Source organism: Xiphophorus couchianus, chromosome 7 (assembly GCF_001444195.1).
Source record: "Xiphophorus couchianus chromosome 7, X_couchianus-1.0, whole genome shotgun sequence".
Classification (NCBI taxonomy): Eukaryota; Metazoa; Chordata; class Actinopteri; order Cyprinodontiformes; family Poeciliidae; genus Xiphophorus; species Xiphophorus couchianus.
This window is the reverse complement of record NC_040234.1, coordinates 6,048,686-6,067,024: the sequence shown is the minus strand read 5'-3', so window position 1 is coordinate 6,067,024 and position 18,339 is coordinate 6,048,686. Positions and strand designations below refer to the sequence as shown.

General features: G+C 39.5%; 1 protein-coding gene across 3 annotated transcripts in view; it reads left to right on the top strand.

Annotated features, from left to right (window-relative positions):
- The window catches only part of wars2 (tryptophanyl tRNA synthetase 2, mitochondrial), a 29,214-nt gene extending 11,171 nt beyond the window's left edge, over nucleotides 1–18,043 (top strand). Inside the window, exons 2-7 of one of the 3 annotated variants that reach the window (XM_028024338.1) lie at nucleotides 2,604–2,864; nucleotides 7,127–7,207; nucleotides 8,703–8,785; nucleotides 10,471–10,589; nucleotides 14,886–15,361; nucleotides 17,198–18,043. In XM_028024338.1, the coding sequence (XP_027880139.1) occupies nucleotides 2,604–2,864; nucleotides 7,127–7,207; nucleotides 8,703–8,785; nucleotides 10,471–10,589; nucleotides 14,886–15,334 (993 nt within the window). In that variant the 3' untranslated portion in view covers nucleotides 15,335–15,361; nucleotides 17,198–18,043. Of the gene's footprint in view, nucleotides 1–2,603; nucleotides 2,865–7,126; nucleotides 7,208–8,702; nucleotides 8,786–10,470; nucleotides 10,590–14,885; nucleotides 17,132–17,197 lie in introns of those variants that run through there. The other 2 variants (XM_028024339.1, XM_028024337.1) reach the window with 2 other exon arrangements.
- The last annotated feature ends 296 nt before the right edge of the window (nucleotides 18,044–18,339 follow it).

Genomic DNA, 18,339 nt, shown 5'->3' with positions numbered 1-18,339 from the left:
TAAGGGAGTCAATACAGTACCAATTTTATTGGAGTGCCTTGATGACATAAAAACTTGGATGGCTCTGAATTTTTTGAATTTTAATGAAAGAAAGACGGAAGTTATTATTTTTGACCCTGGTACTACCTGCAAGTCCACTCCTGTGGATTTGGGTCCGCTATCACATTACGTAAAGCCATTTGTTACAAATTTGGGCTTTGTAATGGACTCGAATTTTAAGTTGGATAAACAAATCAGTGCCGTTGTGAAAACGAGCTTTTTCCATTTGAGGCGGCTTGCTAAGATTAGGAATATTGTACCAGTGGATTATTTTGAAATATTAATCCATGCTTTTATTACAACACGACTGGATTACTGTAACTCCTTATATGTGGGTGTCAGCCAGTCTTCTTTGTCCCGTCTTCAGCTGGTCCAGAATGCGGCTGCTCGGCTCTTAACTGGATCGTGGAAGAGAGAACATGTTACCCCGATTTTATATTCTCTGCACTGGCTGCCAGTACATTTCAGAGTGCATTTTAAGATTCTTTTATTTGTATTTAAATCTTTAAATGGCCTTGCTCCCTCCTATCTCTCTGAGCTGCTACATATACACTGTCCTCCTCGAGCTCTTAGATCAGCGAGCCAAATGAACCTGGAGGTGCCGAGGACTTCCAGGAGGCAGAGAGGAGACAGGGCGTTTGCTGTTGCAGCTCCCAAACTTTGGAATTCTTTACCTATGTTGGTAAAACAGGCCCCCTCTTTAGCAATTTTTAAATCTGCTCTTAAGACTTACCTTTTTCGGTTGGCCTTTGATTCAGTTTGAGATGCTGCTTTTCTGTATTTATCTGGGTATGTTTATGTATTATATAGAGTGTTTTACGTCACTGCATTGTTGGTTTTTATGTGTTTTAATTTTGATTTTTATTTGTTTAATCTTGTGATTGTACAGCAATGGTGGTGTTTTTAATTCAAGGTGATGATAAATTGATAATCAAATCTCACCTTTCAACTTTAGAAACCCAGTTGGTGGTAAAAATCACCCAATCATAAAACACTGCGTCTTTTCCCTACGACCTTTGTTTTTGTGACCACCGCAGTTTTGCCCAAGTCCAAGTTTTTGTATACCAGTGCAGTTTGAATTCTCCTGTCTTTGATTGCACCATTTAGTAATAGTGCTACAGGCAGTGGTTAAATTCTCTCTATAAAGCCAAAGTTAAGTGGTGGGGGGGTCCATGCCAGAAGAAACAAGGTGGTTTGGTGCAGCTTGGCTTAGCATGTGGAGCAACACAGTGTTGGCCCAATCATACAACGAGAGCAGAACCAGTCTGCTGTTTTCAGAATAAGACCTCCCCATCTTCCTTCACTGCTTCAACCACGTAGGGTTCTTTGGTGATGCATTTCTTCTCTTGACAATCTTCTTCCCGGTTTTGAATCTTACATTTTTTATCAGCTATGGTATATTAACCACACAGCTGTAGATACCGACAGTAGAATGCATTGTTCACTCAAAGTTGAATGTTAGTTCATTACCTTCTAAAGGCAAATTCTAGCTAAAAGACCTGAAAGACGTGGCCCAAAGACTTGAAGTCCAAGAATGATCCGTAGCAAGACTTATACTGACTGCATGAGACTATTAGACTGGCCATCTGATAAACTGAATAGATTTTTATGCATCCACATTTAACCTCCGTTTAATAGCACTAACAACGATGGATTATAAAACCTTCAGCCAAAGGGAAGATTTGCGAGTTCTCCTTTTTTACGTTTGCGTGTGGACGTTGGAAACCGGAGAACTGTAAACATATGACAGTCTGTGACAAATTATGTGGCGCTAACATAGCATATGTGACCATTGGCCATGCAGTGAAAGAAAGATGACTTCTACTAGAGAGGTGCTGAATTTTATGTTTGTCCATACATTTTTTACTTTTTACAAGCTCGACTGCTCCAATACGTTGAGTCGTAAAGAGCGTTTGGAGGTCTGGTGTTTCACACCAGTTGTTCCTCCCAATCAAGGCGCAATGCCGTTCAACCTCCATGTGTTGACATCGTCTTCTGTTTTATTAATTTTATATTCTAATATATTCCGTATTTAAAAGCAGTTCATCCTCTCTGTCTGTCCACGTAAATCATTCTTTTGGCGCCATGTTTAACTCCTGAAAGGAAGACGTGGTTGTTTTGAAGAATTGTGATTGGCTGATGCGGGTTTTAGCTTTACGCTATGCTGCCTCCTGTGGGTTTGGTATGTTTAAAACAATGCTCAGTGACGTAATTCTGCGGGTTTGTGTGGATTCTTAGACCGATCAGGCATGAACAAGATTATTTTATGGAAACAATGTTTTCTGCTATATGGTCTGTATAGTTACTGTACGGTTACTGAGGTATAGTCAGTCCTGTTTGTTTTTTGGGGAGATTTTCTATTGGCATTAGGTCGGTTGGTGCAAACACACTACCTGTTCCTTTAAAATGAGGCTCTTTGGCAGAAGCATTTAAAGACCTCCATAAAATACAACTTTAAGTATGCAAGAAAGTTAATCAGGGCCAGTAATTTGGCACATTTCATTCACAATCAGGCCAGCTCCAGCTTCCTAAGTAATACCGAGTTTGTTTTCCCTTCTTCCCAGGAGCCTCCATTAAATGCTCGCGTGTTCTCAGGGATCCAGCCGACCGGAGTGCCGCATCTAGGCAACTACTTGGGTGCTCTGGAAAACTGGGTGGTCCTGCAGAACCAGTACCCCTCGGTGCTCTACAGCATCGTGGACCTGCACTCCATCACTCAGCCTCAGGATCCAGACAAGCTCAGGAACAACATCCTGGACATGGCAGCGAGCTTGCTGGCTTGTGGAATCAACCCAGAGAAGGCGATCCTGTTTCAGCAGTCTCAGGTGGGTGGGAGAGAGTGAGTGATGGCCGCCTGCTGTGGATTGTGCTGCTGCTGTTTTCAGATACCAAAGAGATGGAAAGGTAAGTCATGAAGCCTCTTCAGTGTCATCCCCAGGATGATATAGAACTACGGAAATCAGAGTTTGATGGCGTAAATTGCTGCCTCGTTCTGTCCTACTGTATGCAAGTTTCTGACTTGTAACTCATGTGGCTCCTAACTCTGGAGCTAGACTTTAAAAGACTAAGACTGTATTTACACCTTAATACACTTAACTTGTACTTTACGATAAGTAAGACAGAAATTATGTATGATACAGAGTCAAATGTGCATTAAGGTTATTTTTACCATTGTGTCTGGACTCCATTGGATTAGAAGGGAAGTATACAGTAGTAGGACAGGGGAATAAAAGTAGAGGGACGTCTTTGTTCCTTAATAAACAATATATATTTGTAGCTAGCTGGCTTGTGGCGCATGTCTAGAGTTGCTTTGGGTGACACTTTATTTGAAGGGGTGTGCAAAAGAGTGACATGACATCATAAATATGACATAACACCTGTCATGAACATGAAGGAGTCTTCATGAATGTTTATGACTGTTGTCATGAAGTGTCATTCGGTAAATAATGACACTTTTAATGCAAAGTCGACTCTTTTAATTGACTTTTAATGCAGGTTTTAATACGACTTTCCATAAAAAGTCATTATTTACCAAATAATGCTAAGTTGATACTTTTAAAGGGCATTAAAAGTGTCAACTTTTAATGAAAATTTGCATTAAATTGCCATTATTTACCAAAAGACACTTCATGACAACAGTCATAAACATTCATGTTCATGACTGATGTTATGTCATGTTTATGACAGCTTAATGCCAGTCTTGTGCACACCCCTTCAAATAAATGTTACCATGGTGGGTTTTAGCTTGTGATAAAAAGATCTGAGTGGAATGTTAAAACTTAGGTACAGGTGCATTAGACTGCTTTAACTCACACCAAACCATGGTTTATAAAAACATGACGTAATCCATTCTATTGTTCCGCCTGCATCTAGTTGTAGCTACTGCATCGGATCACTCAGATACACCTTTCATATTCTTGGGAACCCTTGTTTCACTTTCAAACACATCAAAACGTTACGTAACATAAAGCTGGTGTGACCCTACAGCCCTCTACAGACTTTTGGCACACAGTTTCCTCTCTCTGTTTGTATATTTGGTCCAGGAGAAAGTGTTTATTATTGGCTGTCAGCTCTGACGTTGTTGACCCTCCGACATGCCAACCGCCACAGATATCCGCCGGTCTATTGCTACCAATTCTTACCGCCGCCATTTCTGCTGCTAATTTGTGCACAGCGCCAAAAACACAAGCTGCTGAGCCTCACTTTACGTAAAGGATCACGTTTGGATTTTAGCTTTCTTGTAACCAGGTTGCTGTGTATTGCAAATTTTTTGCCCAGGTCCCTCTTGAAAATGAGATCTAGATCTCAACGGGGTTTGCCTGGTTAAATAAAGGAAATATATATGTATATATATACGTAGCTTTATGTCCAGATAAAAAAGAAGACGACGAAAATCAGAACAGCTGTTCTGTTCTTTCGCCCCGACTCTGAATGTGTTTTCTTTTCTTACAACTCTGGAAGTCGGTACGCATGTGTGTGTTACGTTCAGTCCATCTGTGTTTCTTTACCTCCCCTCCCCGCTCCTCTTCCTCCTCCTCCGCCTCTACACACACATCCAGGCCTATTTTTATTCGCGCTTAGCTTCGTGCCACATAACTTGGCAGCGACACGACCCCCGTGTCGAACACGCCTGCTCCACATGTAAAAATACGACGGCCGCCCAAAGAAAATACTCAACTTCATTGAAAAAAAAAAAGAAGAAGAAGGGAGCAGAGCTTGTGTGAGTGAGTAGATGAACTTAAAGGACGTGTGGGTCTGCTGATTAATGGACTTGTTTTTTTTATATATATATATATATATATGTTTTATATAAGTATTTAGCAGAAAATGGAATGGACTGTGAAAAGGCGGCCAAAAATTCCTGCTTTACGGCCTAAATCGTCGACTGCATGATGAGTTAATCACTTAATCGCTGAAGCTAACTGCCAAGTGCGGTGCGCTCTGTCCACGCGCCAAGGTTAATCACCACTCAGTCTCTATCACGCGCTTCCTGTGCGGTTATCAACATCTGACCCATCTCTTGTCAGACTGCAGTGGAATCAGCAGACCCACATATCTTATTTTCTTTTTCCTTTTTTGTAGGAAGTGGGATATTTAACGACTGACGCGCCCCCCTGACATGTTAGCCGGATATCCTGCTTTATGTTCCTGCTGTCTGGTTGGTGACGTTAGGTCGTCCGTTAGGCGTTTTCCAGTTACAGGAGACACAAACGATGGCAAATAAACAGAAATTCATAAACCTTAATCAGGAAAAGCAGAGGAATGTTTGCGCTCTCTCACAGACACACATGTCCTCTTTATCACATCAAACCCTGGAGTTCATTCAGCGCCCCTTTGACGCTCTTAATTACTCCGCAATGGGTTCCGCAGTTGAAGGAATGAAGAGCCTATTTGTGTTTATGTAATTTAGGTTGGAAGAGACGAGAAAAAGTGTGGGGGGAAAAAACTATAAAAGCTAAATTGTGCAAGTTTGTAGACGGAAGGGAGCGTCAATGTAATCTAAAGTATTTTCTATTGTCTCTGTAACTTTGTATTAATACATCCACAGAAACTGCAGCCTCCAACTTAGACACGTAATAAAAATAAATAAACTAAAATCCTTTGGGATAATTTTAAAGTGTGAACAGATACATTCAACAGATATTTCAAACACTTTTGCCTGTCACTATAACTAATTTTACCGGGCGATCAATTTTTCTAGAAATTATTGCGATAAACAACAATAATGTCCTTTTGAGACAATTTTCAACTATGGATAATAAGATAATTGTATAAAAAGGCAAGTTCGCCCTCACTAATCAGCTTTAATTTTGTACAAAACACTCAACACTGGAACTGGAAAATATTTTAAATATCCAAAATAAAACACACACAACCAGAAACGATAAACAGAAAGACAATACATGAATAAAATAGATTGTGCAGTCTCTAAACGAAATTGCATTTCAAAAAATTTTAATCATCGGAATGGAAATTTTGGAGCTCATTTTAATTGATTAATTGCTTATTGCGACAGGCTAAATAACTTTATTTTTCCTAATTTGTTAAATGCATTGGAGAATCTTTATTTTAAAATAGTTCATAACTAAGGAAAAATATAAAATCTCTTTATTCGAAGTGGCATAATATAACTATAAGTGGTTAGTTAAACCCTGAAAGTAGAAGTAGAAAATTTAAAAACAGGGCTGCAAACATTAAAGATTACAGTAAAAAAAATTAAATCCATTTTACAGTAATTTTAGTATTTAGTTGTTTTTTCTTTTCATTGATGTAACTATTTCATATTTTGTTTTATAGTGAAATTCACATTTATTATTTATTATTATTATTATTATTATATATTTATTATTTATAAAAGCAAAATAACTTATTTTTTCAGCAACAGTTAAATAAGCAGTTAACACTTTTCAATTTTAAAACATTACAGATTTTTTATCATACTGTTATTTTAGTAAAATGCATATATGTTGTGAAAATGTTAAAAAAAATACAAAAAATAATTTATTGAATTCTGCACTAGAAGATGACCTTTATTATAATTCCTCATTGTTTATCAAGGTATTTCACGTTTAATTTTAAAGGCGGCTGGCTCGGTGAACACAGGTGTGACGGACTGCACCTGTTTTAGCGAGGATGGTAGTGAACTCCGGGGTGCAGTACTCTCCCTGTCCACCTGGAGGCAGTATAATGACCCGCATTTTCCTCTGCTTCGGTCAGCAAAAGAGTTTTTATCTGGTTCATTTGTCTGTTTGCTTTCTTCCCTCCCCCTCTTTCTGGAAACAAAAATAAGAAGAAGTCAGTTTTCAAAGTGTGTGTTTTTTGTGATTATTTATTACGCTGCAAGAAAATAAAATGAATGTAAAAGGAAACAGCTTTTCATTGGATCAGTGTGAGTTCTTATACTTAGGGGGGAAAAAATCAGGGTTTGCATCACTCAATGGATTTAGTTTTAAGTATTCCTAACTCATATCAATAATGATAATGTCAAAAATCAGGCATCCGTAGGAAATATTCTGAGCTAAACGAATTCTGACTGTTTTGGTGGGTGAGTGTGTGTAAGGTGTGTGTCCCTCCATCCTCCCTGCAGGTGTCCGAGCACGCTGAGTTCTGCTGGATCCTCGGCTGCCTGACCAGCATGCCCCGGCTACGCCACCTACCCCAGTGGAAGGTTAGGACCCCTTGCTACACACACACACACACACACCCACACACACACACACACACATGTTTGCATGACTATCTTTGTGGGGACTTTCTATTGACTTCCATTCATTTCTACATCCTAAACCTTATTCTTATCCGTATCCTAACCCTAACGAAAACTCAATTCACACCTTCGTCCTAAATTTGACCCCTGACCCCAAAACAGTGTTTCCCCTTGTGGGGACCAGGCTTTGGTCCCCACAAGGAGCAGTGGGTCCCCACAATGTGGTATGTGTCAGGAAAATGGTTCCCACAAGGTATTAGAAACAAACACACACACACACAGATCGAGTAGCTCAGTGTGAAAAGCAAGTAATTCATTTTTTAAATGTTCAGATTTAAATTCTTCCATGTTTTTTAGTTGTATTAATAACACAGAAACACCTTTTATGTTTCTTTTTAAAAAAGGTTCCCATAAAAATTTTGTATGTTTCTATTTTTTGCTCACTTTAAAAACAAATAAAAAAAAGTAATGTATAGTTTTTTTCCATCCCATTTATTAAAATTAAAACAATCTTAAGATACCAGATGAGCGGTCCGTTAAGAACAACCGAACTCCTCATCGTCAGCATCTGTCCCACCAACATCTAAGATTAAAAAAATGACACTAAAAAACAACTTGGCATTTTTTACAGAGTACATAGTGGTGTGAAAAATGTAGCTAAAAGTAGAAACTCAATTAAATTTATTGTAGTGTTAAATAGTCAGCCTTTAAAAGGCAAACACAATATTTAGCCTTTCAGCAGCAATAAAGTCGGCTTGAAAATGCCCAACTGCCTCAACTTTTAGATGCAGCATTTCACCTCGCTAATACCTGAAGCTGTTAAATATAAATGTAGGTCACCAGAGCCACAGTCTTTTATAACTTAACAGTAGTTATACGTTTATTTGTAGCCGTTTAAAAAACAAAGAAGAAAACAGTTCTTGACTATGAGTTTTAGACTGAAAATGCTACAACAGAAAATAACTTTACATCACAAACCCACAATAAGTCACACAGTTTGTCTTTTTTTTTTTTATGATGGTACGTAGGAAGAACCCTCCACAAGGCAAGCTGTTATTTGTATCTAAATATAGTTTTATAACGTCAGATGCATATTTTGCGTCTGCAGTGGGATCTCCCTCCAGATCCACATCCGTGTCGGTGGAGATGTTGCCACGTCTTGCGACTCCCACCTTTTTTTTAATTTCCTGTTTTTCCTCGTGTCTATTGTCTGTTTTATTCTGGCGTCGTTGTTTTTGAAATCATAACTGCAGTCACGTCCCAGACCTCATATATTCCTAAAGCAGCCGCTGCCTCTCTGCACCTCTTGTTAGATGACTTAATGCAAGATGACTTAATGCGTCGATGAATCGTTAAAAGTGAAAATGGCTCTTTGGGGATTGGAAGAGGTGAAAGAAAACCCACTTGTTTTCTCACTGTGTTCCCCCCCCATCCTGTCTCTCAAACTGTGGTGAAGATGAAGAGCAAGCAGAAGAACGAGGGCAGCGTTGGGCTCTACATCTACCCCGTCCTGCAGGCCGCCGACATCCTGCTCTACAAGTGAGGTTTCCCTTCTCGTCAGATTCTCTGTTGGTCTCGTTAGCGCCAGGGTTTCACTGCACATGTCAGATTATCAGTGATTCTGCTATTTACTGCGGAAGAGGATTAGTGCCACTGGAAAAAATATTATATTTCCTTTTTCCTTTTTTTCTCTCTCATAATTTGGACTTTAATCCCAGAAATCTGAAAAGTCAAAATTCTAGAAAAACATCAGAATGACCTACTTTAATCTCAGAATTGACTTTTGTGTCTCAGAATTCTAAGATTAAAGTCTAAAGTTCTGAGAGACAAAGTCAGAATTCAGAGATTCTGAGACTAAATCCTCTTCCGTAATTTACAGTATATATACTGAAAATGATCATCCACAATCAATTAAACCTGAGCATTCACTTCTGCTAAAAAGTGCATTTTAAAATCCATTAATTGATTGATTTTTCGATGTGTTCTCGCTTACACAGTATGAGGTTGTACCATCCACATAGCAGCCTGTACATAGTTGCTGAAAGCAGTTTGTAAATGTTCTCTTTGCTACAGCGCACAGCCGTCCTGTGCTCAAAGCAGATTTATTTGTGTAATATTTGAAAGCCAAAACATCTGTCTGCATTTTATCTCCATTGGGAAAAAATGCCTAAAAGAAGGACTTAATAGAAAAAAGTTTGAATCTCTAAATAGAATCTGTAAATGACTAAAATGGGAATTTTTAGAAATGCTTTTTTTTAACATATATATTTTGTCTCTAAACAAGACTTTAAGCAGCCATTCTAAAAGACATCGGAGTTTGATTTTTACACTTATACATTAGTTAGTTTTTAATTAAATGTCCCAGATGTTCTTATTGGTAATAATTATGCAGCTGAAAGTAATTTAGACCAAAATGTTATGAATAGAATATTTTTGAAGTCGGAACGGAGCAAAATAAATGTTCTTACTGTTTTAATGTTTTACTCTGAGCTGTGAGATGGAGGGAGGCATTCCCAACAGTATCCGTGGAAACGCAGCGTTAATGTTGCCAAATAATTCAAACGTAGCAGCACTTCAGCCGACGTAACGGCCTAGTTCAAACCTTCTTCCTAGAGAAGCAGGAACACTTTGGTGCATTTTGGAAGAATCTAAACCTAGAGTAGTAAAGAGTCGTCTTTGACTCAAGACGTGTGAGATCAATCTAGATTTATTGCCAATTGATGACTTCAAACCTAATATAACTGAGTTAAGTATTATTCATACACCTAGCAAATTTAAACATAAAGTTCTCTTCAAGAAGTTTGTTTGTGATTAGAAATGAAAAGATTAAGGAAGATCATCATCTGATGTAAACAAATTATCTTTTTTTTGTCTAACAAAATGTATATTTTTCTCAATAATTTATCTGATTCAAATTGTAACTCTATATAATAGTATTAACAATATTATTGGTCAACTTTAAAGATTGCTTTGAATCTGAATCATCCTAGAATATGTATAATTTTCTATAGATTTTCACCATTAGGTTAGACACGGCCCTTCTTTTCAAATCTATTGGCATTTTGGATGGGCAACACTCAGGGCTCAGTCAAACACCGTCTGGCCTTTGGACGCCCAAGAATGACCTGGAGGTCGTCGCTAGGCAACGGGATGTCTGGGGAAGAGGCAAGATTAAGCAAAACCTCTGCGCACAACTTTCAAAACTTTCCCGGATGCACCCTCAGGTCCACACACGTCCCCGTCGGAGAGGACCAGGTCCAGCATCTGGAGCTGGCTCAGGATCTCGCCCGGATCTTCAACCTGCATTACGGAGAGCTGTTCCCCGAGGCGCGGGCTCTGCTGAGTAAGAGCAACACAAACACACACACGCCACACATTTCCTTCACACAGTGTAAAGGAGCATGTTAGCACTTGGTATTTCATCTTTTTATGCCTCTCCTCCTCACTGCCTTTCTTTCCTGTGATTTCCCGAGAGAAGACAAAACAAACAAAAAAAGTTCTGTCCGTTTACAGGATTTGATCGCTTTTCTGAAGGAAAGTCCGTTTCAGTCCTTTTTTTTTTTTTTTTGGCAAATGTATTAGAAGATTAGCAACAAATATTTAAACCGGTCTCTTCTGCAGGTCTCTAGTTTCTGGGTCTTCTCAAGCAGCCGACCTTTGCAACACAGGTTGTTTTGAAACAGGGTGTCTGTGCATCCTTAAAAAATACACTTAAATTCATGTATCTAAAAGGAAGTTGGCCTCAAAACACATCAATCACAGACCTGAAATCATTTAGTGGCTACGTACGTTTTTTTATTTGTATCAGGCAAAAGTTTAAGTTGCACACGGACATGACTCACAGCCTTGTGTTTGCTGAGGCGGCTAACAAGCTGCTAACATTTGCTAGCTAGCAAGTATTAGTAGTTTGTTATTGCCGAGAAAAGCTTTATATTTATAACTAGCCAGCTTTTTTGCTAGCTGGTTAGTTTGTTACCTAGCTAGCTAACACTAGTAAGAGTTCTCTGCATGTTACTTAGCTAGCAAGTATTAGCAACTTCTTACTGCAAAAAAAATCTAGCTAACTAGCTCACTTTTCTCCTTTTTTTTGATAACCATCTAGTTTATTTTTTAAAATCTTTTTTGTGAACTCGCTAACTTTTTTTGCACCTATTATAGCTAGGCCTAAATGTACATTTATCAAGCGTTGCCTGGACGACATTCATCTTTGCTACTTTCTCACTTCTGTTGCCGACCCATAGGAGGCTACTCGCATAGATGTAGAGAGCTGTATGTCATGTGAGAAACACATATCCGCTGCCAAGAGTCACCAGAAAAAAAACAGATACATTTTACAATTTTAGTCTCCTGAAAAAGAAAAAAAAAACATTACCTATGCATTTCTTTTGAAGATTTCTGTCGTGATATATGTCTTAAATTTTATTGTAAAAGTCTTAACTTAAAACGTCTTAAATTTGATTTGGTGAAGCCTGAAAAAAGCCTCTGAAATGTCCTGTATTCCATAAATAAAAAATGAGGTGCTGAGGATTAATATTGCTACATGTTGTGTCTTTGTGTGCTGCTATGAATTTATTTTCTCCCTGTGGATTTGATTTGTCCTGAAGGATTTTCAGGCAGATTTCTGCTCTCATAGGAAAACATTTTTTCTTCATGGCTTTTTCCTTCGAAATAATGACATCAGTATTTTTCCTACATCACTAAATTTTGTCATTTTAATTTAACATGAACGCCAGTTTTTGATGCGCTGCTCAAGAAAGAGCAGCTTCATAAAACTAATTTCATCGCGGTGATATACGGTTTGTTTTTGTAGATTTAAGCAGAAGCAATCATTAAAAAAATGTTTTAAGAAAAGTTTTGGGGTTTTTTTTGCAGATTAAAGTCTAACCAAACGGGCATATGTTTCATAACGCAGCTAATAAGATGAACTTGTGCATCACACGGCCAAGCAGAAAATGATTTACGCACAAAAACATAAATGTTGAGCTGCTTGGAGTAACGGGTGGTTCCAAACTGGAAGTCGCTCAGATTTTAACAGGACGGCTTCCGTCTCTGCGGCTTAAAATAAAGACGAAATTAAAGCCAGAACCAAGCATCTCTCTCCACATATCTGAGTGATTATTACTATTATGCAAACGATATTTTTGTTTTCAAATGATCACAGCTTTCCAAGATGCACTCTGATCCTTCACTAACTCATGACCGACATGGTCCTCCCTCATTACCACCGTCATAATAGCAAAGGATGGACTCAGTGGACGCTTACAGTAAAGACGTCTCTTCTTCCTGTTGCATCAGAATAATTCAGGGAGAACGGATTAGCACGTCCAGTACAAAGATATTTATGTCTACGTACTGCAACAACAATCTTCAGTTGGGGTTTTTATGTAATCACTACACTAACTCCGTGTAGTGATTGAAAAGGATAGACGGTTGACTTAAATAAATCAAAAATGTTGGTATGAATCTCTTTTCAGACATCAGAAGTGTTGTAAAGCCGTGTTGTGCTGCCATGACAGCTGGGATTTAGTGTTTGAGACGATGCGTGAGCGTTGTTTGTTGAAACCTGAAAGTTTGAATTTGATCTCCTCTGATTTGCTGTGGATCCCACGTAACTTGCTGCAAACTTTCAGTGGGACGTTTTATGGCTCTCTTTCAAAAACACCAAATTTATGAAGCTGCACCGATAGATTGACCCCATTTTTGGTAAAAGGGCCGGTATTTACTTGAGAAATACCTCTGCAAAAGGTTTGAAAATCAGCCGCTGTTCCCTTTGGCTCTGTCAAAAGTCACCCGTTGCCAGCTCAGCGACTTTGTTTGTTTCATGGAAAAAATAATCATTTTTGGACAAAATCTGAATCGGCAGGTCTGACTTTTTTAAAGATCGGTAAACGGGCAGCCGTAGTTTGAAGTTCTGCCGTACTTTTACCTTTACCGAATGATCTGTGATTGATCTGTGATCTGATCAAAGAGTGGGGCGTTGCTCTGGAAACGAACGCTTCCTCGGTTTCCTCCCTCACCTGTCTGCTGTGTTCTTTGCTCTTCATGATGCTGTTTGTTCTCCGACAAACTTCTCGCCGCGTTTCCATTACAGATGTCCGCAAATCTTTGTCTGTATTCTGCTGGTGTTGAATCAATTATTTGGAGATAACAGAGTAAAGGGGTCTGCAGCTAAATGTGCATCACACTGATCAGGTTTGTATTTATTTAAACAAAGAAAAAAGAAGTTGTCTGCTTTACAGCCGTGCTACACTTCGTGTTGATTTATCACATAAATGACTCTGCCGTTTGTTGTCGTATCGTCTTGAGACACAAACGGTGAAGGTCTGTGAATACTTTCTAAATCACTGGCGGATCTCGTCCTCGTTCCGAAAGTTAAGACTTTCCCTTTGAAATCAAACCAAAGCCTCAAAGGGCCTTTTAATCCGCTGGAGATGAAGACGTCTCCCGGGTGATAAACAGGACACATGTGGACATATGGAGCTGGCAAGATGGCGGCAGGGACGCCTGTTGATGGATGACAAAGGAAAGGAAACCCCGGCTCCGTCGTCTGCTCATCACTTCACGCCAGGATACGTCTGCCTTACATCAGGACACGTCTGCGCCAACACGCCCACGCCAGACGGCCATATTGGGACGACGTTGCTGCGCCTTTTCACCGACTCTGGGAGGGGCTGGTTTCATCTGCTTAAAACGGAAAAAAGAAAACATAAAAAACTCAGTTGAAAAAGTTGTGAAAATAATCAAAAATAGCCGGATGAAAGTTTTTGTGGATACTGTGGATTTATGTGATTTGTGGATTTTATCTTTGTTGATAAAAGGCCTTAATGCTCAATTTAAGAAATCCTTTAATCTCCATGGCAACCATTCAGCTGGGAAAACATCCTAAAGAACCGCATGACAAATGGGAATGATTTTCAAGAGGTGTGTTTGTGTTTGTGGGGACATAATTGCTGCGACACCCAGTTGTAATCATACAGTTCCCGAAAAAAAGATGTAATGAATAGTTCTTATCATCACATTTCTTGTTATATCACAATAATGCAGAAAAATATAGAGATAAAACTTATTCTGAAACCTACTTTCCCTTCCCGTATTACCTGAGTGAAGTTGGCCCCCCCACCTTCTTCAAATTAGACAAAATTGGTGTCAATCAACTCGGCTACGTTTGTGCTGGTTTGTGCAGCAAAAATTTTCGTTTGTGCCGCTATCATTTTAAAGATATAAAGAAATGTTTTTAGAGGTCATCAAAGGTCAACCAGCCCTCTTAATATCTTTAAAATGATAGCTGCACAAATGAAAATCTTTGCTGCACAAACCAGCACAAATGTAGCCAAGTTGATTGACACCCATTTCGTCTGATTTGAAGAAGGTGGGGGGCTGGTTGACCTTTGATGACCTCTAAAAACATTTCTTTATATCTTTAAAATGATAGCGGCACAAACGAAAATTTTTGCTGCACAAACCAGCACAAACGTAGCCGAGTTGATTGACACCAATTTTGTCTAATTTGAAGAAGGTGGGGGGGCCAACTTCACTCAGGTTCCCGTATTACATATTTCCAGTGTTTGCGTCTCATTGAGTCGTCGGTTGTCTCACATTGTTCACATTTATGCACATTTTTATTTATTTTCCTCCACAGGTTCGACACGAAAGGTCAAGTCCCTCCGCGACCCCTCCTCCAAAATGTCAAAGTCCGACTCGCAGGCGATGGCCACCATCGCCATCACCGACTCCCCGGACGACATCGCCCAGAAGATCCGCCGCGCCGTCACGGACTTCACCTCCGAGGTCACCTTCGACCCGCAGGCGCGCCCCGGCGTGTCCAACCTGGTGACCATCCACGCCGCCGTGGCCAGGCTCAGCGTGGAGGAAGCGGTGTCGGCAGCCAAAGGGCTGGACACGGGGGCGTACAAGGGGCTGGTGAGCGAGGCGGTGATCCAGAGGCTGGCGCCCCTCAGGGAGGAGATCCAGAGGCGGAGGGCGGACCCGGCGCACCTGGAGGCGCTGCTGGCCCTGGGGAGCCGCAGGGCCCGGCAGCTGGCCGCACCCGTGCTGGACGAGGTCCGACACAGAGTGGGCTTCAGCTGAAAGGCGACAAAAGCTGGGGAAGATACGGTTAGTTAAGCTGCTGGGGTTAAAGATGCCGGACGTTAGTTTTATTGAAGAAAAATATGTTTTTGACATATTTGTTCAAACTGTCACCATGGCGTGGCGTTATGAGACATATAATCTGTGAAAAGATCAATCTCCTGATTTCCCTTCGCTACTGCTGCCGTCTGAAGAAATGCACCAAAATCAACCAATCAGAGCCAGGAGGCGGGTTTTAACGCAGTCAATCAGCGCTAAAACCCGCTGAACGTTTAGCATGTTCTACGCTGCTAAACGTGCTAATGGTGGCCAAACAGCTGACCGTTACAGGAAAACTGTTAACTACTGCTAACGAGCTTAGCATTCACAAGCTAGTTAGGCTGTGCTATCAGGAAGAAGCAGAGAAGAAGAGAGGAAGCATGAACACCACCACACGGAGGGTGATTGACAGCGCTAAGATCCGCCTCCTGTCTCTGGTTGCTTCTTGTTAGCACTAGAAGAAGGCAGAGGCTCTTGTGTTTTTTTTGGAGGGGTTTTCACAGGTTATGTCTCACACCATACTGTCACGACATGGTGACAGTTTCTATATGTAGAAAAATATTTTCTTTCATGAAAATTACATACTAGAGCTTTAATAAATAGACTTTTTTAATGACAAGACATGTTGCAGTGATTGTTCTTCTGCAGAAATGTTGTTCTTGGCTGTGACTCCCACAGTGGGATGTTTGAAGTCTGACCACTGGCCACAGACTGGTGGATCAGAGTTTGTCACATCAAACACTGGACTCATTTATTTAGCTCCAAGTCCTCAATACAACACAGGCTGTTTTTCATGTTCCCCTCTGTGTGTGTGTTTTGTTTTTTTTTTTTTGCCATATTTCGTGTGCTGCCAAAACATTCAAATCTTCTGAAAACTCAACAATAAAAACTTGCCTCACTTAGAGAGTCTTCAGGTTTTATTGTGAATTGTTCAAAAGAAACCAAGCGGCATCGGTTTTACTTGAGCAGATGAACCCGGTCGGGAAGATTATTTTGTTTCTGGTTTTCTCTTTTATTTTTTTTTATTTTTTTGCTTCTTGCAGAAGAAGCTGGACCTTAATACAAAAACTGAAAACTGAATGATAGCTTTCCTTTTTTCCTTGTGTTTTTTTTATTTTTTTTTTTATTTTGCTTTTCTATTTTGCTTTAAAACTCAAGGCTACAATCATGCTGACATAATCTACTTTAATGCTTTCCTTTTATTTTAACTGTAGATTTTTTTAAATATTTTTGGAAACTGAAGATTACCTATGGCAGCATAATCTCATTTAGCGTGTCTGATGTTTTCCTTTTTCCAAAACCTGAAGATCGGACAAAACCGACAATCTCTTATTGTTTAATGCTTATTGCTGTTTAATACTTTACTTTTTTTTTTTTTGCTTCAAAACTGAATATTATAGTTTGAAGCAAACTGTAATAAGACACTTACTGCTTTACTTCATTTTAATTAAATTTATTTCATTTTTCCCCCCAAAACTGAAGATTATACTTAAGGTGACAGAATGCACATATTTTAAGATGTTTGGTGTTTTTTCTTTCATTTATTGCTATTTTTTCAAAACCAAAGATTAAAGTTATGGTGACAGAATCTACTTTAAAATATTTGATTCTTCCCTTTCTTTTATTATTATTTTTTTTTCATCTAAAACTGAAGATTACTTATGGTGACAGGATCTACTTTAATTCTCTCCTTTTTTATTGTTATTGTTTTGTTTTATTTTTACTTCAAAACTGAAGATTATACTTGCGGTGACATAATCTTCTTTAAATACTTTGATTGTTCCCTTTCTCTTCTTTATTTCATATTGTTTTTCTAAACTGAAGGTTACTCCTGGAGTCAGGATCTGCTTGGTGACGTTTGACGCTTTGGTTGCTCATCTTTCCGTCTGGACGCCGACGCTCTGCTGTGTGCGCTGCTGTTGCCGCGTCGGCCTGAAACGAGCGGATGTGTTTGGCTGACTCCACGGTAACGAACCGTGTGCGCAGATTGGCGCCCTTTACCCAAAAAAAAAAAAAAAAAAAAGCCTTCGTGCAAATGAATTCTTCAATCCAGTTGTGTGATCTCACTCTGAACATTTTAGAAAAGCCCAGCCATTAGTTCGACTAATTATTATGTGGAGCAAAAAAAAAGGAAGAAAATCCAAAAGTCCAATGTTAAATAATTGATTTGTTTTCTACAAAAGCGTTTAAGTTTGGAAGCTGCCAGAGCCGGGGAAATAAATTCAGGAGCGGGATCTCGTTATGGCGAGGTATAAAACTGCATTCCTCTGACGGATTTCGACTTCATGGGCATACAGGGACTCCCTCTGACTCTCCGTGTTCTCACTCTGTTCCTCTAGAAGACGTTCAGACATCCCGCGAGGTGTTGCCGTTTTACTGTTACGATCTCCCTCTCGTTTAACCGGGAACATATTTCGGTTTTAATGAGGTATAAATCTTGTCCTAACGAGTCTTGTATCTCGCCCTGAAACGAGGAAAACGTTCTCGTTTTTAACAAGGTTTGTATCTCTCTTTTAGCTTTCCAATAAATCAAGGTGTCACAGTTTTTTGGATCTCCGCTGTTTGTACTTTGTCCAGCCTCCATTTGGCAACGCAGCGGCACATATTCTTCTCCTGTAACGTTTTACAAGGCTGGAGCATGCTCCACAGTTTTTTCATTTAAAAAAAAAACAAAACAGGGTTTGGGTCTAATGGCTGGAGCCATTTAATAAGGTTAAGGTTTGCGTCTGATGAAGCATTTCTCTTGTTTTGGCCTTTTTTGGGTCAATGTCCGACTGGAATTCCCAGTTCACAGACAGAATCCACCAGATTTCTAAGTATTTATTTCACAGAACTCATGATTTCATTAACAAGATTCTTTGTTAGAGAGAGACACTCACCGCATCATAGGTACTCTACCATACTTTATAGTGATTAAAAGTGGTTTTCCTGGAATTTCACCATTTGTTTAAATGATAGACTCTCCT